The sequence below is a fragment of the Scyliorhinus torazame genome, chromosome 19, assembly GCF_047496885.1.
Source record: "Scyliorhinus torazame isolate Kashiwa2021f chromosome 19, sScyTor2.1, whole genome shotgun sequence".
Taxonomy (NCBI): Eukaryota; Metazoa; Chordata; class Chondrichthyes; order Carcharhiniformes; family Scyliorhinidae; genus Scyliorhinus; species Scyliorhinus torazame.
Genome location: NC_092725.1, coordinates 132,151,239 through 132,174,309, shown reverse-complemented (window position 1 = coordinate 132,174,309; position 23,071 = coordinate 132,151,239). Strand labels below are relative to the sequence as shown.

Here is a 23,071-nt window from a genome sequence, read left to right as displayed (position 1 = left end):
CTAAATTGTGGCAACCAGGGGGTTTTCACAGTAACTTCATTGCAGTGTTAATGTAAGCCTACTTGTGACAATAAGAAAGGTTATTATTATTATTTCCAAACCACCCAATGTCTGCTAAACCTGCCCAAATGATGGGAGAATTTCAAACTGAAATTATGTCCAGCGCAAATTGTGTCTCCAGGACGCTCCTGCACTCATTTTTAAAATGTGCACTGGAATCCAGTATTGTGACAACATTGGTCACCCCTCCAGATAGAATTAGTCACCATGGTGAGGTTCTGTGAATCGCCCTTTTGCAAGCCTTCGATGAGTTCTAAAAATTAAAGCGATTTATTTAGATGCAAGGGCACTCACATGCATCTTTTTAATGCTTCTTTAATTTCCAAAGAATATAACTACCACAGCAGGGCCCAGAAAATGGTTGTGTATAACTTTTGAAGTTTTGTACTGTCATTCAAAACCAGGACATTTACAGGTGGCTGCGTGGGTTTCCTCCGGGTGCTCCGGTTTCCTCCCACAAGTCCCGAAAGGCGTGCTTGTTAGATGGATTGGACATCCTGAATTCTCCCTCTGTGTACCTGAACAGGTGCCGGAATGTGGCGACTAGGGGATTTTCACAGTGTCTTCATTGCAGTGTTAAATGTATCATTATTGAAAAAGATCTGTAAATACGATTGAGTCAAAATGCGAGTGAAAGGAATCACATTGAAAAACGAATGCAATTTGTGCCTGATCACCAATTGCAGAAACGGAGACTTTGGCCAATGTTATGTCTCTATTCCTGTGTCAGTTTGATTCATTTGGTAATGCTCAAACATGAAGTGATAGCTTCCAGTTTCCCTCCTGGGTATGAACACATAACCTGCACTAATACTCTAGCGCTGTACTGGGGGAGTGCTCATTTATTATAAGGCATTAAACTGAAGCCTAATCTGCAAACTGAAATTAATCTCAAATGTCCTATCGCACTGTTTGAAGGAGGGTAAATGGTTCTCCTAGTTTCCTGACCAAAATTCAATCAACATCACTGGAAACCTTTTTTTTAGGTCAATCATTTTATTTTCAATTTCTGCCATCTTGCTGTTGCAATTTCTTTGCCACATTTCCCTATGCCATAACAGTGACTGCATTTCAAAAGTTGGCCATGAAGAACTTTGGGATGTGCTGAGGGCATGCAAGGCAATATATAAATGAAAATTGTTAATTATCTTATTTCTTGTGATGTTATTTACCAATAAGAGACTGTGGCATCATCTTATTTTTGCAAATATTGGGAAGAAATGGGACTTGGCTATGAAACGGAGAGCAAGTCAGCAGATTGGTTACTCGACACACCAGTCGAGATGGGGAGACGATGCAGGTGTGGGCAGTTCTGTGGAGTCTGGAGGATCTCCTCCTAACTTCACAACATGCTAACATTTATCAAGATTATGAGTTCTTGGTCAGCAGTCTCTCGCAGTTCCTTTGAGCGCAAACAAATTAGTAACTAGCTCTCGACAGATGCTGCTCAGTAGTTTAGCAGACATATAAAAATGCCCTGGGGATGACCTGCTTTGTGATGACCCTTGTCCAAGTAGAGTTAGTTGGCCTCAGCCTGGGAAACCCATAGACAGCTGCGGAGTATAAATTCCACTTGTGTGTTCCTGGCATTCCAGGGATCCAGACACTCCCGTTTGTGAGAATTTAGGCACCAAGAGCATATAAACAGAACTTTAACTCTATGTAAATTGGAAGAATTTGATATTGTGTGCCAGTGCGCCATGGCAATGGCCATGGTTTTATATTCAAATAAACTTCTGTTAATGTTGCATTCCTTAGATGGCCAAGACCCATTTTGAAAAAAGGCTACAGACAGAAGCTGGAACTGTCAGACATCTATCAGATCCCTTCATCCGACTCTGCAGACGAGCTTTCTGAGATGTTAGAAAGGTACGTCATAGAATTGTGCCAATAACGTTTTTTTTCAACATGGTGCTCAATAATTTATGTTAAATAAGAAATCGTAGTGATGATCACTTGACTCTAAAAGTGTAAAAGTTTTGTATTCGTAAAATGTATCAGTGACGTTACCATTCGGATAAGGCCCTCCCAAGATGTACGAGGAGAATAGGTTGGACTTTCCTCTGCTACACCAGCACAAAATCAAAAACGTGGAGGGAAATCAACTGGAGAGGCTCCTGTCATCACAAATGTATCTCCTTGAGCTTCAGCAGTAAGAGAGCCCAACCACCCATTGGCCACCTTGTGTAATAATCAGCAGGGGGGGTGGCCCAGAAATGTAACTCCTTTCCATTTCCTTGCTCTGCTACTACCAACGATACCAGGGACCACTAGAAGAGGGAAACACTAGACCTTGGGGTAGCAGAAGTGGCCAGTGGAATGTTTTCTGGCCCTCAAGGGTCCATTAGTGAACATTTCCCCCTCTCCTCATGCCTCAAACCTACCTAATGTAGGCCTCTGCTCTGTCTCAGACCTAGACTCGTCTTCCTTTTCACAACATCAGGGAACATCACTCACTTCTAAACGATGATGTTCCTCTTCCGGGAGACGTATTGCACCTCCTTCGCTGGCACTGGAGGGCTCTCTATTGATGGCGGTGATTTAACGGGGAGCCTGTACTGCAGTTTTGATCCAGAAAATTAGGCTTGGATCATGACAAGGCCACGCGACAAGTGGAAGTCTTGCTCGGCTCTCCTCTGGCACTAAATCCGACAGGGGAATTGTCATGAAACTAGCCTCTACTCGAAGAACCTTCACATCATTTTCCATAAAGATAAGCATCCAGGTAATGGTGGTGAAAGGGTTAACAATCAAATCTCCATACAATCATGGAGACCGAAATATTGAATTAATATTACTAAAATAAATAATGTTGGTATCACTCTAGACTAAAGATAAAAGCAAATATAAACGCAAAACAAGGACAAACTACTCTTTCCTGGGTAACTATTTCTTGTGTTCTAGTATTTTCCAGTTAGGGATAAGCCAAATGTATTTTTTATTTGTTTGTGGGTGTCCCTAATTGTCCTTCAACTAAGTGGCTTGGTAGGCCAATTAAGAGTCAACCACATTGTTGTAGGTCTGGAGTCACATGTAGGTCAGACCAGGTAAGGACAGCAGATTTCCTTCCCTGAAGGGTGTTAGATGGGGGGTTTTATGACAATCAGCAATGGTTTCATTAAACTTTTAATTCCAGATTTTACCATCTGCCCTGATGGGATTTGAACCCGGGTCCCAGAGCATTGCCCTGAGTTTCTGGATTACTAGTCTAGTGACCATGCCACTACGCCACTGCCTCCATTGTATAAAGCATTGCAAATGCGTAAAACATTGAATGAAATTGATAAATACTTTCTGAGGCAATTTGAAGGAGATTTGAGATCGTACACAAGACCCACATAAATCATCAGGGAAAACTGCATGAATATTGGCTTATCAATGATCCAAATTAATATATGATGGGAACAAGTGGAATATAATATTAATTTTGTACACCAACCTGGGGGCCTCTCCTGCCAGGAACATATGTCTGACAATAATACATGTGCTGTATGCAATGTTTTCACTTTTAATTTCAATAGTTACAGAATCAAACCGAGCGAACATCCAAATTCCTTATCTGCGCTCCCTACTGGGAGTGTAACGTGAATTGTGTGTAAAGTTTTTAGTGTTTGTTTACTTGGTGTTTAATAGATCCTGCCAACACCTTGCAGTGACCTTTTAAAATTCTTCTGCATTTTGATAGCCCATGTGCTGCTTTTTATCTCGATTTCCTTGCTTGTTACGATGTGGTTGTCAGTGCCGGGGAGTGGACCCCTTTGCACTCTCGCAGTGTCACGGAGCAGTATCACATTCAAGTTAGATAGCTCCCACTGCTGCAGTTCAGCGATGCACCTGGACGGTGTTATCAGAGGGAATATGGATTTCTGTGCCAGTGTGAAGTGTTTTGTTTCTTTCATCAGCTAACTTGACCATTTCTCTTTGGCGATCCTGTGTCGTTGAAGGATAGTTTGCACTGTAAATTCCTGGCCACAGGTCGCTAAGTTGTGACAATCCAACTCATTTCACTTTGGACTATTAGAACAACACCCAATAACGGTCTGTATAACATTTATACAGACCGCCAACTTAGCATGATGTCCAAAGGTGCTTAATTACAACTCTTTCAGTGGCAGCCACAACAAGTTTACCCCCCATCCATCCAGGGTCAGTGTCATGATATTCAAACACACACATCATGATAGACACACCAACAGACAAATCAGAACACACAACACCACAACCAATGACAGAAAGATATAAAAGCACAGACACGACCCCCGGTGGTCAGTATTAGCTGAAGAGGAGAACCAGGACACATCTGTTACCAAACACACTCAGGGAGACAGCACGTGCAGAGTATCCAGAACGAACTGTATTATAAGAGTTATAATAAAATAGAGTTGTACCACATACAACTGTGTTGGCTCATCTGTGCACCAGAGCACCCAACACCACATGGTACAGGAGTGGATCGATACCTGCCGGCATACCTCAGTGTACACAGACAACCAGCAGTGCCCAGGCAAAATGATAGAGCTCCCGGTTCCGCAGCCGCTCCAGTGCTACGGCGATCTCCGCGAAAACTGGCGGCGATTCCGGCAAATGTTCGAATTGTTCCTGGTGGCAGCTGAACTCCAAGACCTGGATGATAGCGAAAAAATTGAATTTCTCCTCACCATCGCCGGTGCAAGGGCAAGAGAAATATTCACAAGGTTCAGGTTCTTCAGGAGGCAGCAAAGGTACGATTACCAGGCAGTCCTGGACAAATTCTCCAAGTACTGTGAAGAAAACGCAATCCAATCGGCAAATAAAGGTAAGAAAAGCTGCAGTACTCACCTCGTGGCTGGGATCCCGGAGCCCGAATTCCCAGAAGCCAAAATCCCGGGCCTGAGAGAAGGCTGGGTCGAGGTCGGTGGCCATCTTGCTAAAGGTATAACGCTAGCACAGTTGCGCGAGCAGTGCGCAGAACCGGAAGTTTCGTTTGCGCATGCGCGAGATGCTGCGCATGCGCAGTCAAGAAAACGGCCATCGGTAAAGGAACAGCGATCTGAGCATGCGCAGTCGCTTCCTACGTGCTACATACCGAGCGTCAGGATGTCAGAGGCCCCAGACTGCACCAATTTAAAAGGGAAATGTCCCAAATCCAATTTAAAAGGGAAACGTCCCAAATCAAAAAAACAAAAATCTGTTAAAGCTGTAAAACAACCTTCCCTCACCTGGAATGACAGCACAGTGCCGCAAATTGACCCAGGAGATGAATTTGACCTCCGAAGAACCCTCCGACAAGCAGTTACCTACGCACAAGCCGATGATTCCGACCTTGAATACTTCGATGACGATCTTTACAGTGTTTCCGGACCTCGCGAGCCCAATGATAGCTCCGTGGTCCTATATGACTATGACTCGGACGAACCTTTCGTGTTGCACATTGGCGGCCCCCACATTGAATCCGACGCAGATGCGGATTCATTTTTCGGATTTGAGGATCTTCAATCCAGCAGATATGACGTTCCAACTTATCAGTACCGGATGATGCTGCAGCCTGACATTAACAGACAGGGAGCGGTGCAAGCACACGGAGAGTGCCCTGCTGCCACACAGAGCGTGGTCCACGTCCCGCTCAACGTTCCCGACTCTATGAAAGAAGACATGCAAGACTCCAGAGTGCAGTCCTCGCATGAACCAGAAGTGACTCCAGTGTCACAAGCTTCCACAGCAAGCTCGTGGACAGACTCCACAATTGCAGAAATGCAAGACTCCAGAGCGCAGTCCTTGCACGGACAAGAAGTGACTCCAGTGTCACAAGCCTCCACAGAGAGCTCGTGGACAGCCTCCACGATAGAGGCAACGCAAGACTCCAGAGCGCAGTCCTTGCACGAACAAGAAGTGACTCCAGTGTCACAAGCCTCCACAGAGAGCTCGTGGACAGCCTCCACGATAGAAGCAACGCAAGACTCCAGAGCGCAGTCCTTGCACGAACAAGAAGTGACTCCAGTGTCACAAGCCTCCACAGAGAGCTCGTGGACAGCCTCCACGATAGAAGCAACGCAAGACTCCAGAGCGCAGTCCTTGCACGAACAAGAAGTGACTCCAGTGTCACAAGCCTCCACAGAGAGCTCGTGGACGGACTCCACGATGGAAGGAACGCAAGACTCCAGAGCGCAGTCCTTGCAGGAACAAGACCATGAGGGTCTAGCAACCTCTCCTGACCAACCAGCGGCAGACGATGCAAGTCTGCCATGCTCACGTGAACAGCAAGAAGGCTATAACAGCCTACCATGCTCCACTACACAGCAGCATGAACATGACGGTCTCTCATGCTACAATGAAGGGCACAGCGCTGAAGACTGTTCAAGCCCAACTGAAGACAAGCCAAAGGAATTGCCTCGTCCAAGCCCGAAGAAAAAAGGTTTATGCGCTGACCTTCAGGATCATTATAGCCGAACAGAGATTAATAATGCTGCACGGCCACAGAAGGATGCTGAGGATTTGCTAACGAAATTAATTGAATGTTTAACTTGCAAGGAGCAGACTGAGAATTGCCAGTGTTTTAGTACGGATCGAAAAAATGGACAAGACATTGATCCTCAGGTAATGGAAATAACACAACCTGAATCATATCTACAGCAGGGACAAATGTCTCCCTTCAACACAACACCACAAAATCCCAACTTCGGAGACCAGCAGTTAGTCAGTAATGACTCTTCAAACCTTATGGGGAACATTAATTGCATTGAACCTATACACGCTCCACTGATTATTGAGCAGAACATTGGAGCAAGAATCCTGAGGACACCGACATCGAGTAGCCAGATAACGAATTTAAAACCCACAGCAGTTTCAAGTGAACCAAGTGTGCTTTCCACTAATGGTGAAGATGCAGATAAGGTCGACCCGATTATCCATTGTACCACACTAACCCCAGTGATTAAGCAGTTATGTATGGGGAGTATAATGTGGGCAATTGAGAACAGTAAAAGAGAGACTGTGACCATGCCAGTCCCAGCAAAATCAGACCCAGAGACCATGAAGGCATGTACATTAGACAAAGATACATATGAGGCACCTGAGAAGAAAAGTGAAACGGAATGTTCTTTGGAAAATAGTACAATGTCGATAGAAACATTGGATCCTATATTCGAGACCATACCTATGGGAGAATTTGGGGGTAATAAACAAGGTTCTGCAATGTCTGGGGGAAGATTTAAAATTCCAAAGAAGAAAAGCCCAAATGAAGGACAACGGCAAGACAATGACAGTCCACCGACATGGTGTGCACCACCAGATGAAAACTCTGACAATTTACCCAACCCTAGTGAACAGCAAGCTGCTAATGAGGATCTATCCACGGGATGTGAGACGAGTGACGACAGCATCCCACTTCCCATGCAAAAGGTGCAAGGTGACAGACCTCGCCTAGTGCGTACCGAGGCACTCGACGATCACGGTGGGACCACTGACGACTGCGGTGGCAGCGCACCGCTTCCACCCTCGATGGCTCGACCCTCTCCACTGGTTGGTGCATTCCTGCATGTTCCGACTCCAGAAGTGCAGCTTCAGGGAATCTCGGCTGCCTCCAGTGAACCTGTTGGGACTCCGGACGGGGGGCATCGACGGAAGGCAGACCGGACTCCAGATGGGGAGCAGCCAAGCGCCGACTCTGATTCGCGCACGCCAGACCTTGCTCCGGACGGGCGGTGTCGCGGCCTCGGTGATGGCACGCTCAGGGTGACGGCGGATGCCACGGCGACAGGGAATGGATCGCGTGGCAGTCCCACTGGGTCGGCAGTGGCAACCAGCACCGGCGGTCCAAGATGGACACACCAATTCGCGCCATCGCCAGACGTTGATGCGAGCAACAATTCTCTCTCCAAGGCGACATGCTTCGACGTTTCTCTGCGGAGTCGCCCTTCCGGCACAGCAGGTGGCCGGAACCAGCGTACACGGTCTCGGCCAACTTCCACATCTGGCACAGTCATCGCCTTGCATGATATTAGTGATGGTGCTACTTCGATGGCAACGACCCATCGGCTACAAGATGCCGTCCACCACAAACATAAAAAGAAAAAGACTCCACCTTGTTCCTGGCATGCAGGGCGGATGGATTGGTGCGTAGGCGCAATCAGCGAGCTTTGCACCGCCTTCCACGCTCGCAACTGAACCGTACGCACACGCCGGATCCTCCACTGGTTCCCAAGGATGACTTCGTGGAGATGCCACGGATCATGCCCCTTCCATCGCCACCAGAACCAAACCACAGCCAAGGCACCACTAACAAAGATGTTGAATGTTATATTTGCACGAATGAAAAAAACCAAGCACTGCACGAAGTACAACAAATGGTAAAGTAGAGACTTCGGCAACAGCATCACCTCCAACAGTCCAAGGTGAACCAGTGTGACCCCAAATCTCCACAGCTGAACCGGCTTGAGGACCAGCCCATTCTTGAGGCGGTCACCCATTAGACTGGACTTATAACGCTGTTCATACGTTCAAAAAGTCAAACACTTCTGTATTATAACCTGTTGTTGTTTATTGTTCCAGATATCGTCTGACCAGACCAATGTTCAAGTTTTTTTTTTTCTCTCGCATCCAAGTTTTGTTATGGTACAACCTTGTTAGTGTGACGCACCCGACATCGCCCCATGTAAATAGTTACGTCATATACACACGCTGTACATAACACACACACACACTCTTCGATGCACTCACGACACAATTATATTTATAACCACGTAGGCACATATCTTTGTAAAAAGGGGGATGTCATGATATTCAAACACACACATCATGATAGACACACCAACAGACAAATCAGAACACACAACACCACAACCAATGACAGAAAGATATAAAAGCACAGACACGACCCCCGGTGGTCAGTATTAGCTGAAGAGGAGAACCAGGACACATCTGTTACCAAACACACTCAGGGAGACAGCACGTGCAGAGTATCCAGAACGAACTGTATTATAAGAGTTATAATAAAATAGAGTTGTACCACATACAACTGTGTTGGCTCATCTGTGCACCAGAGCACCCAACACAACAGTCAGGTGCAAACTTAGGCCCCTGCAGTGAAGGGTTTTAGACATCCCTCTATGCTCATCAGTCCCACTTTCACAGATTCTTGTTTTTAAGCATTATTACAAATAACATGGAAAATTCTTGGTCATTTTTTTTTAAATAAAAAAGACATTGCTTTATTATTGTACTTACTACTCATGTGTCTTTATAGGTTTGATTACCTCTTCCCAGATAACAAAAACCTTATCATTTTGTTCAGACAGATAGGGAAAAGTAAAGTTGGTGAGAAATTGTAACGTCATAATTTAGTATATAATTTATTACAATGTATGTGTCATTATAATCAGAGAATAACTCCTGGTGACTGATTTATGGAAGTCAGACACAGGGAGTTGTTTATAAGGAATTGTCTTGAGACTAACAATGAAGGATTGGATTGGCAACTTCCCTGGATAGAGTAAATGTTTCAACTTGAATTGATAAAACTGAATTGATTCTTGATAAGCATTACCAAAGCTGCAGTTTGGAAGGGTAAACACACAATCACTTTCGTTTTGGCTGATGAGAATTCAGTTGTTGTTTTATGAGTCAACTAAGGTTACATGCTCTGTAGATCGGAAGAGAGAAAAGATACTCTTGAGTATATTAAAAGCAAGTGTTGATTGAGAGCAATGTGGTTGGAACAATGCATTGACTTCTCGATGAAACTTGCTTCATTTTAGCTTCTCTCCCTGGAATAACGTCAGTGAATAGCAACAATGACTTGTATTTATTTAACGGAATAATGCCTCCCAAGGTGCTTCACAGGAGCATTAGTAAACAAAATATGACCCTGAGCCACATAATGGTACATTAGGTCAAGTGACTGGTACTTTAGGTCAAAGCGGTATGTTTTAAGAAGCAGTAATAAAAAAAGACTTACATTCATATTGCACCATGACCTTAGGAGCTCCCAAAGTGCTTTACTTAAAACTAGTTGACAGACATATATGAAAAAAACCATTTTCCTACAAGTAGTTTGAATGTATCTGCAAATACGGCATACTTGATCGGCAAGGTCCATTGAGGTTTTTTTTTTTGCAGTCACATATAATATTTACCTGAGATTAAAGCTAAGTATTATTTTACTCATTCAGATTGGACACTTCAGGGGGGAAAACACATCACTATGAGCAGGAAAATTAGCTTTGGAATGAAAAAGCCCGCTTAGCGCCCAAGGAGACAAAATTAAATTTCAGACCACCTTGCTGTATCACTGATGCCTTACCAACTCAGTGTTTAAGACCCAAGCAAGTGTCAGTCCTAGCACTTTGCTATTTGCTGCTCTAACAATGGGGCTCAGCGCGAAATTGAAGTGAAGAAGCAAGCCTGTTTAAACAGCAAATTAATTTGCTCAGTGAAATGTGAGGATGCAACCAGTTTTCTGCATCCTAGATTGTTGCCTTCAATAGAAATTGAATCATATTTTGCGCTTTGCCCACTGGTATTACTTTGAAGATGGTTATGAGGAGAGAGAGGGAGAGAGAGGGAGTGGAAAGAGGGAGAGGAGGAATGAGTGTGGAATTCAGGAATCAATCGTTCATTATGCAGGAGAGACTTCCAGATACTGAAAGTCTTTCCATAGTGGGAGAAGCTGTTGAAAATCTCACCAATAGTGAGGAAAGGGCATTATCAGGTCCTAAGTGAGCGAGTGAGTGACAGCTGTTGAAAAGCTGCTCAGGGCTCTCCATTTCCACTATTCTATGTTCATTCTGCTTTGACAACTTCAGATAATATTGTGTCCTTTGCATTCCATGTTCATGCCCCATTCATTCCCTGTCTTTTCTCATCTGGACTTACTTTTCCTGCTATGGGTCGGCGAGTTAGGTACTTGCTTTCAATTTACTGGCCTTTAGTTAAGATTGCCATAATTAGCCTGTAACAGCACTGCTATGCCCCCAAGTGGAGATTTTTAATTACTGCAGTTTGCTTTGGCAGAAAGGGTTGTGTTCAGTTGATTGACTGGCATGTAATATTGGGTGGCATAACATTACTTTCACATTGCCACCTTCTAGCATAAAGCTGTGTTGCAATTATTTTGAAACGTAATAGATATTTCTTTGAAGTCTGTTTTCATGCAGATTTGAGCCTCTTCTTGCCCTTCTGAAAGCAGTGACTACTTGCTGACTTATACGGCCCAATTGTAACTCTGCAATGGCTGAGTTTTGAATGAGTTAAAATCTCACCTATTATAACCATCTTTTTTTTTAGTTCCCCTGCATTTATTTTTGCAAACTTTGTAACTCCTTCTTTCCACCTGAGTATCATTATTAGATTTGCTACTTTCTATTCCAGGGCAATTACCTTTAGAGAGGGAGGCACGGTGGCTTACGTACTGCCTCACAGCGCCAAGGGCCGAGATTGAATTCCGGCCTTGGGCGACTGTCTTGTGTGAAGTTTGCAGATTCTCATTGTCTGCGTGGGTTTCCTCCGGGTGCTGTGGTTTCCTCCCACAGTCCAAAGATGTGCAGGTTAGATGGATTGGCTATGATAAATTGTCTCTTAGTGTTCAAAGATGTGCAGGTTAGGTGGGGTTACGGGGACAGGGCAGAGAGTGGAGCTAGGGCAGTACGGTGGCGCGAAGGTTAGCACTGCTGCCTCATGGTGCCGAGGACCCGGGTCCAATCCCGGCCCCGGGTCACTGTCCTTGTGGAGTTTGCACATTCTCCCCGTGTCTGTGTGGGTCTCACCCCCACAACCCAAAAGGATGTGTAGGGTAGGTGAATTGGCCATGCTAAATTGCCCTTTAATTGAAAAAAAAAAGAATTGGGTATTCTAAATTTAATTTTAAAAGAGAGTGAACCTAGGTAGGATGCACTGTCAGAGGGTTGGTGCAGACTCGATGGGCCAAATGGCCTCCTTCTGCACTGTAGAGATTCTATGTACAAATAGAAGCTCAGAATAAAAGATTGCATTGTGAAATTTTTGGATTGCTTGACTATTTTTTTCTTAGTTGCTAAAAGATGCATTTTTGGACTTTGCCAATTGATTAATCCATGGTCAAGGTGCATAATAATTCAAATAGTGAATAGCATGGGGTAGTAAGACAAACTTTCCTTTTCAGTTTGTCTCAATGAATGGTTTCACTGGTTGCCTTTAATGAAGTTTTGTTGTAAATTGTACGGAGGCAAATGAATCAACATCACTGAGCATTTAATTATATAAATATTGAAAAGAGACTTCACAGCAAATTCTTTTTATTACAAAGAATTACTAATGTTGATTGACGAATAAAGGTTCAGTTTGCGGGAATTGGCAGCTGAGGACATTTTGAGAACTTTGAGAACAGATTCTTTGCAAATAAGTCAACATAACTGGAATAGTGCCTGTCAATTAAGACTACTTAAAATTCAAAGAATATTTCAGCCTCTTCTATTTCTTTCATACGTGTTGAACAATTTATCACATAGCCTTCAATCATTTTCGTTGAGGTCCGTTTGCAATAAGAAATATACTCAAATTAATTCTTAAAATAATTGCTTTGATAACTGGGAAAGTAAAATGGAGAATATTAAGAGAATGCTTAGCAGATTTTATTTCTGTGATATCGTGCTGGCAGAGGTTACGTGATTTGTTAGTTAATAGCACTGGAATCTAAATAAGATCCACCGACCTTTGTGTACGTCTCACCCACGTTATACAACACATGCTAGGAAATAACAATTACTCAGATGCAATTTACATATTTTTGTGTGTATTTGCGTTTGAAATCATTTATGTTGAATTCTAAGCATGGCACAAACAACATTTATCAGTTTTTGTTCAAGATCTTGTACTGAAATAACCATTAAACGACAATGAAGAATTGAGATGAACTTCACGTTGCACAGCAATGGAAAGCAGGGAACAGCATTATTTAGACATGGAGACACGAAAGCTAATGGGTGCGTTGCTAGGGGAAAGGGGAATTGAATACAAAGCGTGTCAAATCAAAGCTAGGGGAGGTATCAAAGTGTTTCATGGTTATCAGGTGACCCAACAAGCCTACTGAATTTATTGGAAATAGCAAGGTTGGTAAATCATTGAGACAATAAGCTAAAGTGACTCAGGCAGACTGGGCCCCACATCTTGCTCTAATAACCTTACTTTCCCCTTAGTGAAACGTTATTTGTTGTTGTGATTGTAATTCATTCCTGTTTAAATCTTTCCATGCCACTATTAAATTTAAATTTTATTAAACATGCCTCTCTGTTGACAGGAATACTCACAATTCCTTTGATGGAAATCAACGACTTGCCAGATTCCATAGCATTTGTTTAATAGGAATGACTGTTCAAGTGGGGAGACTGTTTCTTGCAAGGATGTTTCCATTGTTTTACAACAAAATTGTTACCCGTCAACATGCAGCAAATTAATCTTATGAAGCACTTTTTTTTATTGATACGTGGCTAGTTTCAATCATCCAAGGTCGTTGATATTGGTGGTCCTGGACTTAATTTTAGGTAACAAAGTCGGGCAAGGGCTTGAAGTATCTTTGGGGGAACATTTTGCAGACAGTGATCATAACTTTGGCCAGAAGTGACTGGGAGCAGACACTTTTAGATAAATCTGTGACAGAACAGTGGGATGCATTCAAGAAGGAAATAGGGAAAGGGCAGGGCCAAGCAAGAAAAAGACTGGGACCAACAAATCCAGTGAACCCTGGGTATCGAGGGATGTACAGCATTGGATCAGGAGAAAAAGGGAGGCTTATGACAGATATTGAGGGCTCAAAACAGCAGTGGCCTGAGAGACATATAGAATGTGCATGTGGGAAATTAAAAAGCAAATTAGGTGAGAGCAAAAAGGGGACATGAAGGGATACTAGCAGGAAAAATAAAGGAAAATTCTAAGTTGTTTTACAAATACACTAAGGGTAAAAGGAGAACTAGGAAAATAGTAGTGCTTATTAAGGGTCAGAGTGGTAATTTGTGTGTGGAGCTGGAGGACATAGGTAGGGGTCTGAATGAATATTTTGTATTTGTGTTCACTAGTGAGAGAGATTAGTGGATCTAGACATCAGGGACAAGGACAGTGATATAAGTAACATAGACAGAAAGAGAGGAGGTTCTGAATGGTATGGCAGGCTTAAAAATAGACAAATCTCCAGGCCAGGTGAACTGTATCCCTGGCTGTTGAGTGAGACAAGGGAGGAAATAGCAGGGGCGCTGGCAATAATTTTCAATTACTCTCTGGCCACAGGAGAGGTGCCTGAGGATTGGAAGATAGCCAATGTGGTGTCATTATTCAGGAAGGGAGGAAGGGATAAACCAGGAAACTGCAGGCCAGTCTAACCTCAGTGGTGGGGAAACTATTGGAAAGAATTGTGATGGACAGAATTCATCTACATTTGGAGAGGCAGGGATTAATCAAGAACAGTCAGCATGGTTTTGTTAAAAGGAGGTCATGTCTGACCAACTTGATTGAATTTTTCGAAGAGCTGACCAGGTGTGTAGATGAGGACAATGCATTTGATGTAGTCTACTTTGACTTCAGCAAGGCTTTTGACAAGGTTCCACATGGGAGGCTAATAGTGAAGGTAAGAGCCTATGGGATCCAAGGAAATTTGGCAATTGGATCCAGAATTGGCTGAGTGGCAGGCAGCAGAGGGCGATAGAGAGGGGCTGTTTATCTGACTGGAAGCCTGGGTCCAGTGGGGTCCCGCAGGGATCAGTGTTGGGATCCTGGCTGTTTGTGGTTTATATAAATGATTTACACATGAATGTAGGAGGGTTGATCAATAAGTTCACAGATGATACAAAAATTGGTGGGATGGTAAATAGTGAGGAGGATGGCCTTCAGTTACAGGAGGATATAGACGGGTTGGTCAGAGGCAAATGAAATATAAGTGTGAGGTGATGCACTAGGGCAGGACAAACAAGGCAAGGGAATACATGATAAATGGCAGGACCCTGGGACCCTTGGTGTGCATGTAACAGTGCAACGTAACAGTGCAAGGTAACAGTGCAGGTTAATACAGTGGTTAAGAAGGCACATGGTATACTTTACTTATTAGCCGAGGCATAGAGTTTAAGAGCAGGGAGATTATGATGGAACTGCATAAAACATTGGTTAGGCCACAGCTGGAGTATTGTGGGCAGTTCTGGAATCCACATTATAGGAGGGATGTGATAGCGCTGGAAAAGGTGCAGAGAAGGTTTGCCAGGATGTTACCTGGGCTGGAGAGTTTTAGTTATGAAGAGAGATTGGATAGACTGGGGTTGTTTTCCTTGGAGCAGAGGAGACCGAGGCGGGACATGATTGAGATGTAGAAAATTATGAGGGGCATAGCGAAAGTAGACAGGAAGAACCTTTTATGCTTGGTGGAGGGATCAATGACCAGGGGGCATAGATTTAAGTTAATGGGCAGGAGGCGTGGAGGGGATGTGCGGAAATCCATTTTCACCAGGAGGGGGGTGGGAGTCTGGAACTCGCTGCCTGAAAGGGTGGTAGAGGCAGAGATCCTCATAACAGTATTTAGATGTCCACTTGCGATGCCAAAGCATGCCAGGCTATGGGCCAAGTGCTGGAAAATAGGAATTGAAATCTTAGAAGGTTGATTTTGACCGGCGCAGCCACATGGGGCCAAACGCCTTTTCTGTGCTGTCGACCTCCATGACCTTTGACAAGAACATATAATGCTCAATCAATTCTCTTGATATTAAATAGTGATATTAAAGAGAAGGGTCTGTCCTTTAGTGAGGCCAACGTTCCTGCAGTGAGTAAGTGTACCATTTCCAAGCAGTCTAAGCTGTTTGGAACTAATTTGCTCTAATTTCTCCTTCCAAGAGACTGGAAAAATTCCAAATGCTTTTATTTGCTTGTAATTTGTGCCATTGGGTTTCAGACCCGCAGTAACATTCAAAATAAGCATTGAACATGACCTTTTAAATAATTAAACCACTACGGTGTGATATATGGTTGGGTGTTTTTAATCTGCCAAAAATGTGGCCCAATTGGAATTTGAACTTTCATTCAATTATGATGTTTACTAAGGTTAGGTCTTCAAAGCCTCCTCCTGATTTGTTTTAGCTATCTAATTAGTTCCCTTTGCCAAATCTCCTTGGCTATGCTTGTGCAGAATAAAATATTTCACACATCCCCATTGCTCCCCAAAAGACTTGTACATCTGAATTAATCGACTTGTTTTCATTTATTTGCAGAGAATGGGATAAAGAGTTAGCAACTTCAAAGAAAAATCCCAAACTTGTCAATGCACTTCGCCGATGTTTTTTCTGGAGATTTTTGTTTTATGGAATTCTGCTTTATTTTGTGGTGAGATTTTGTTCAATAACAGATGCTAACTAATCAAACTATAAATTACCTGTCAAATTGGCGTGAATTGCGGCAAAACTAATTTATGATTAGAATTGATTTTACACGTGTGAAAATAATTCTAAGTTGCCACCGGATACGAATGGATGATTCCAGTAGTACACAGCAAGTCAGGCAACACCCAAAATCTATAACAATAGATTTGTGTGGAATCCTCCTTCTTATACAACTGAGCTGCTAATGGGTGATTTCTCTTTTTTGATTTTGACAGACCAGCTGTGTGTTTCCAATACTTTATTTTTAACTTTTATTTTCTTTTTTCTCTTTAGTTACCCTTCTCACTTCCATATACCATTGTGTATCTCTTTTACAATTTACCATGAAGTCCAGGGTACAAACTGGGTGCCTATGCCATTAAAAAGAGCAGCATACCAATGTAGAACATAATGTTCAAGTTTGGTAACCGTTTTTCCCCCGTTATACTTTAAGATGTTTGTCACATAAACCAACATAGTGGCTAGAATTTCTTCTTGTGGTAATATTCTACCTAAGAACTAAGAGAACCGGATTTAATAAAATAAACATTGTAGAATCAGCTGTGTGCTTAACAGGAATAATGGTTAGTTTATGCTATTTCTCTTTTTAAGACTGATGCATGTCAGACAAAGGGGGTGAGAATTGAGCTTGGTAGCTCCCATTTATTAGGTGCTAAAGGTTCACTAAAGTGCTTCAGAATTATGTCCATGCATATGGGATGAATAACACTTGACGTCTTTTGATGGGGGTGTTAGCACAAGCGCTGTGAATCCCTTTTGGAAGTAAGCAGAACAGGCGGATCATGACATCAATAAGCGTGCATCAGTGAATGCACTCCAGCGTTGTCATTTTGGAGTTTCAACACTTGAGCTGTTTCCCTCAGTTAACTTTGCATAGCTGAACATGTGTTCAGCAGTAGGGAGGGTAGTTGATTTCTTCCAGTGGCTGCTTTGATTCGCCAAGTGTTTGTAGCTTTCTATATATGTTTAAAGTGTTACGATCCAAGTTGCTGTCATATCTAGACATTGAGGCAGCACGGTAGCAGAAGTGGATAGCACTGTGGCTTTACAGCGCCAGGGTCCCAGGTTCGATTCCCGACTGGGTCACTGGCTGTGCGGTGTCTGCACGTTCTCCCCGTGTCTGCGTGGGTTTCCTCCGGGTGCTCCGGTTTCCTCCCACAGTCCAAAGATGTGCAGGTTAGGTGGATTGGCCATGCTAAATTGTCCTTAGTGACCAAAAAGGATAGGAGGAGTTATTGGGTTACGGGGATAGGGTGGAAGTGAGGGCCTAATTGTGTCGGTGCAGACTCGATGGGCTGAATGGCCTCCTTCTGCACTGTATGTTCTATGTTCTAGACAGGAAGATCCCAAAATGGAATCTTGCCTCAAAAGGCCATAACCGTTATATTTTTTTATAAATCCTGGAGGAAGAGTCAAATGACTGCTAATTAGTTTTGACAACAAGGAAAAAACATTGATTAATTCCAACCTTTTTGATTAATCATAAAAAGTTAGATTATAATATAATATTTTTTGACTCATTCTTTATCTTAACCAATCCACACAGATTTTAAGATTAACACGGATCACAAAGTAAATCTCAAGTTATAATGGTCCCATTAACACAAAGTCCCCTTTAAGCACACAGAGTGTCTGTGTCAGATACACCCACATAACCTGAACCCAAGTGACCCTTCCCTTGGCCTCAATGCAAAAAAAAAAGCTGCCATGAAAGAATCGTGCAAAACCAAATTTATAAATGAAATCCTGCCACATGGCGTGCAAACATCAAAAATTGCCCTTGTGCTTTTCTTTATTCCTGGTATTCCGCATGCCTTTCCCTAGTGGTACAGCATGGATGCACTAGAGCAGCTCTGAGCCTAGAAGGCTGAGTTTCTGGGTGCACCATCTCGGCATGGGCCAGCAGCACTCCGGCCTGGCTGGCAGACGGGCAACAGCACGGGGCATTGGCGTCATGGCAAGGGTGGAAGGGTGAAGGCTGTCTATTGAAGGAGCACAGCAGGTTTGACCCCCATGAGCCGCTGCCACTTCCCCCCTTGGGTGGTACCTCAGCAATTTTAGTCATTGTTTGTTGGATGGCTGTGACACCCTTTCAGCCACTTTATACGTCCTTAACAGAGTGAAGGAAAATCCGGGGGGGGGGGGGGCGTGGGGGGTAGATTTGTAGATCTTTATAGGTGGGAGAACAGGTAGAAAATGGTTATAAAAGGGGCAAAAGGTTAGTCCTTTTTTCGGCACGGTAACACAGTGGTTAGCACTGCTGCTTCACAGCTGGGGACCAGCTTTGATTCCCGGCTTGGCTCACTGCCTGCGCGGAGCCTGCACATTCTCCCCGTGTCTGCGTGGGTTTCCCCCGGCTGCTCCGGTTTCCTCCCACAAGTCCCGAAAGACGTGCTGTTAGGTGAATTGGTCATTCTGAATTCTCACTCAGTGTACCTGAACAGGCGCCGGAATGTGGTGACTAGAGGCTTTTCACAGTAACTTCATTGCAGTGTTGATGTAAGCCTGCCTGTGACATTAATAAAGATTATTATTATTAATGCAATGAAGGGTGTGATGCTCAGTTTGTATGAGGCATCAGGACACCATTAGAGAATTGTGTGCAAATGCGTGCTCTCCATTATTGGAAGGATAACAGGTGCAAAGAGAGTCAATCCAACAGACCAGAAGGTCCACACCAACTGCAATTTGTCTACACAGCCCTCAGAGTTCCCCTGAAATGAGCACGGGTTATTTAAATATTATTGAGTAACCCTCGCACTCATTTGTTTTTTTTAATAGAGATTTAGAGAGCCCAATTCATTTTTTCCAATTAAGGGGCAATTTAACATGGCCAAACCACCCAGCCTGCACATCTTTAGGTTGTGGAGGCGAAACACACGCAAACACAGGGAGAATGTGCAAACTCCACGGACAGTGACCAAGAGCCGGGATCGAACCATGGGACCTCGGCGCCGTGAGGCAGCATGGACTGGTATATCCATTTACTCTCGTCGGAGCTTCACAAATACTTGTACTTTGTGGAGTCAAAAGGAGAACGTGTTCTTCACGAGGCTTCACTGCAGGTCTCTGTCAGCCCAACCTCACCCTCCTGTCGACTACCCAAGGTCAACACCTCCACCCTACCCCCATAACCCAGTAACCCCACCCAACACTAAGGGCAATTTTGGACACTAAGAGCAATTTATCATGGCCAATCCACCTAACCTGCACATCTTTGGACTGTGGGAGGAAACCGGAGGAAACCCACGCACACGGGGAGGATGTGCAGACTCCGCACAGACAGTGACCCAAGCTGGAATCGAACCTGGGACCCTGGAGCTGTGAAGCAATTGTGCTATCCACAATGCTACCGTGCTCAGATCTAAAATCTCAGCTAACCATGAATGCTCCAGATTTGAGAATTCCAACCACGGAGACCTTGCCTGTCAGATCCAGCCTGCAGGAACTGTCTAGCATTGCACCCAAACTGATGTGATGAAAATACCAGTAACTAACAAAGTTTCCTCAGAGTAATCTGTCTAGTCAATGTGGATCAACGTCTGTGTGTTTTGTGTTAGCTAATAGTGAATTTTGACACTTTTTGTATAATTTTCCATTTGATTTCAACAGGAATTCACTAAAGCTGTTCAGCCTCTCTGCCTTGGACGAATAATTGCATCGTACAACGTGAAAAACACCTATGAGCGTGAAATAGCGTACTACCTTGCCTTAGGCCTCTGCCTCCTGTTTGTTGTAAGGACTCTCTTTCTCCATCCTGCTGTCTTTGGTCTCCAGCACCTGGGAATGCAGATGAGAATAGCCCTGTTCAGTTTAATTTATAAAAAGGTACCAACGTTCATTTGCACTTGTGTCATTTTAATCGAAATGTCCAGGCAGCTTGATTTGTAAGATAGGGGAAGGAGGGACTGGGAGATTTATTCCTCCTGTCTGTTATTATTGGGTAGATCACTGCGCTGCCACAGCAGTTCCACGGCACCGATTCTTAACTGGCTTCACTTCCGAGCCTCATAATATAGCCAACACACCTCCTGTTTCAAACAGTCACCTCCGGACTAATCCAAGGTTTCATATTTGCTACGTATTGCTGCTTAATGGCAATAAAGGTCAGTTAAAGTCGCCATAGGTCCCAGATGACCATAGGCTGCTTTCCCCTTTGAGGATCACCACACCTCAGGCGAGGGGCAAAGTTGAGAAGGCTCTGCCGACACGGGAATTGAACCCAAGCTGTTGGCCTCGCTCTGCATCCCAAACCAACTGTCTAGCTGTCCGGCATGGTAGCAGAGTGGTTAGCACTGTTGCTGCACAGCGCCAGGGACCTGGGTTCGATTCCCGGCTTGGGTCACTGTCAGGGCGGAGTCTGCACATTCTCCCCGTGTCTGCGTGGGTTTCCTCCGGGTGCTCCGGTTTCCTCCCACAATCCAAAGATGTGCAGGTTAGGTGGATTGGCCACGCTAAATTGCCCCTTAGTGTCCAAAGAATGTGCAGCTTAGGTTACGGTGACAGGGTGACTTGGGCGGGGTGTGGATCCGGGTAGAGTGATCTTTTTGAGGGTCGGTGAAGACTCGATGGGCCAAATGGCCCCCTCCTGTACTGCAGGGATACTTTGAATAAATAAACTACCCTGACGCAGTTCTACTTATTGAAGATAGCAGGCAACATTCTAAAGAATATGTGGGAATCTTCCTATTTGGGCATGTCACTCCGTGTTCTGTACAAGTTCAGAAATTTCCCGGCGCACATTAACAAGCCTTCATATGACGTTAGCTTTCAAAAATAAAGGCAAGTTACGTCAGTTTGGCCAACTGAATAACACAGTGGTTAGCACCGTCGCTTCACAGCTCCAGGGTCCCAGGTTCGATTCCCCGCTGGGTCACTGTCTGTGCGGAGTCTGCACGTTAAGACCATAAGACATAGGAGCGGAAGTAAGGCCATTCGGCCCATCGTGTCCACTCCACCATTCAATCATGGCTGATTTTAACTCCATTTCCCGCTCTCTCTCCATAGCCCTTAATTCCTCGAGAAATCAAGAATTTATCAACTTCTGTCATAAAGACACTCAACGTCCCGGCCTCCACCGCCCTCTGTGGCAATGAATTCCACAGACCCACCACTCTCTGGCTGAAGAAATTTCTCCTCATCTCTGTTCTAAAGTGACTCCCTTTTATTCTAAGGCTGTGCCCCCGGGTCCTAGTCTCCCCTGCTAATGGAAACAACTTCCCTACGTCCACCCTATCTAAGCCATTCATTATCTTGTAAGTTTCTATTAGATCTCCCCTCAACCTCCGAAACTCCAATGAATATAATCCCAGGATCCTCAGACGTTCATCGTACGTTAGGACTACCATTCCTGGGATCATCCGTGTGAATCTCCGCTGGACCCGCTCCAGTGCCAGTATGTCCTTCTTGAGGTGTGGGGCCCAAAATTGCTCATAGTATTCTAAATGGAGCCTAATTAATGCTTTATAAAGCTTCAGAAGTACAGCCCTGCTTTTATATGCCAAGCCTCTTGAGATAAATGACAACATTGCATTTGCTTTCTTAATTACGGACTCAACCTGCAAGTTTACCTTTAGAGAATCCTGGACTAGGACTCCCAAGTCCCTTTGCACTTCAGCATTATGAATTTTGTCACCGTTTAGAAAATAGTCCATGCCTCTATTCTTTTTTCCAAAGTGCAAGACCTCGCACTAGCCCACGTTGAATTTCATCAGCCATTTCTTGGACCACTCTCCTGAACTGTCTAAATCTTTCTGCAGCCTCCCCACCTCCTCAATACTACCTGCCCCTCCACCTATCTTTGTATCATCGGCAAACTTAGCCAGAATGCCCCCAGTCCCGTCATCTAGATCGTTAATATATAAAGAGAACAGCTGTGGCCCCAACACGGAACCCTGTGGGACACCACTCGTCACCGGTTGCCATTCCGAAAAATAATCTTTTATTCCAACTCTCTGCCTTCTGCCTGACAGCCAATTGTCAATCCATGTTAGTACCATGCCTCGAATACCATGGGTCCTTATTTTACTCAGCAGTCTCCCGTGAGACACCTTATCAAAGGCCTTTTGGAAGTCAAGATAGATAACATCCATTGGCTCTCCTTGGTCTAACCTATTTGTTATCTCTTCAAAGAACTCTAACAGGTTTGTCAGGCACAACCTCCCCTTACTAAATCCATGCTGACTTGTCCTAATCCGACCCTGCACTTCCAAGAATTTAGAAATCTCATCCTTAACGATGGATTCTAGAATCTTGCCAACAACCGAGGTTAGGCTAATTGGCTTATAATTTTCCATCTTTTTTCTTGTTCCCTTCTTGAACAGGGGGGTTACAACAGCAATTTTCCAATCCTCTGGGACTTTCCCTGACTCCACTGACTTTTGAAAGATCATAACTAACGCCTCCACTATTTCTTCAGCTATCTCCTTTAGAACTCTAGGATGTTGCCCATCTGGGCCCGGAGATTTATCAATGTTTAGACCTCTTAGTTTCTCTAGCATTTTCTCCTTTGTGATGGCTATCATATTCAACTCTGCCCTCTGACTCTCCTGAATTGTTGGGATATTACTCATGTCTTCTACTGTGAAGACTGACGCAAAGTACTTATTTAGTTCCTCAGCTATTTCCTTGTCTCCCATCACTAGATTACCTGC

General features: G+C 44.1%; 1 protein-coding gene across 4 annotated transcripts in view; it reads left to right on the top strand.

Annotated features, from left to right (window-relative positions):
• cftr (CF transmembrane conductance regulator) overlaps positions 1–23,071 on the top strand; it is a 222,753-nt gene that overhangs the window by 28,838 nt on the left and 170,844 nt on the right. For all 4 annotated transcript variants that reach the window (XM_072485246.1, XM_072485243.1, XM_072485244.1 and 1 more), the window contains exons 2-4: positions 1,819–1,929; positions 16,251–16,362; positions 20,031–20,246. In XM_072485246.1, the coding sequence (XP_072341347.1) occupies positions 1,819–1,929; positions 16,251–16,362; positions 20,031–20,246 (439 nt within the window). The remainder of the gene's footprint in view (positions 1–1,818; positions 1,930–16,250; positions 16,363–20,030; positions 20,247–23,071) is intronic.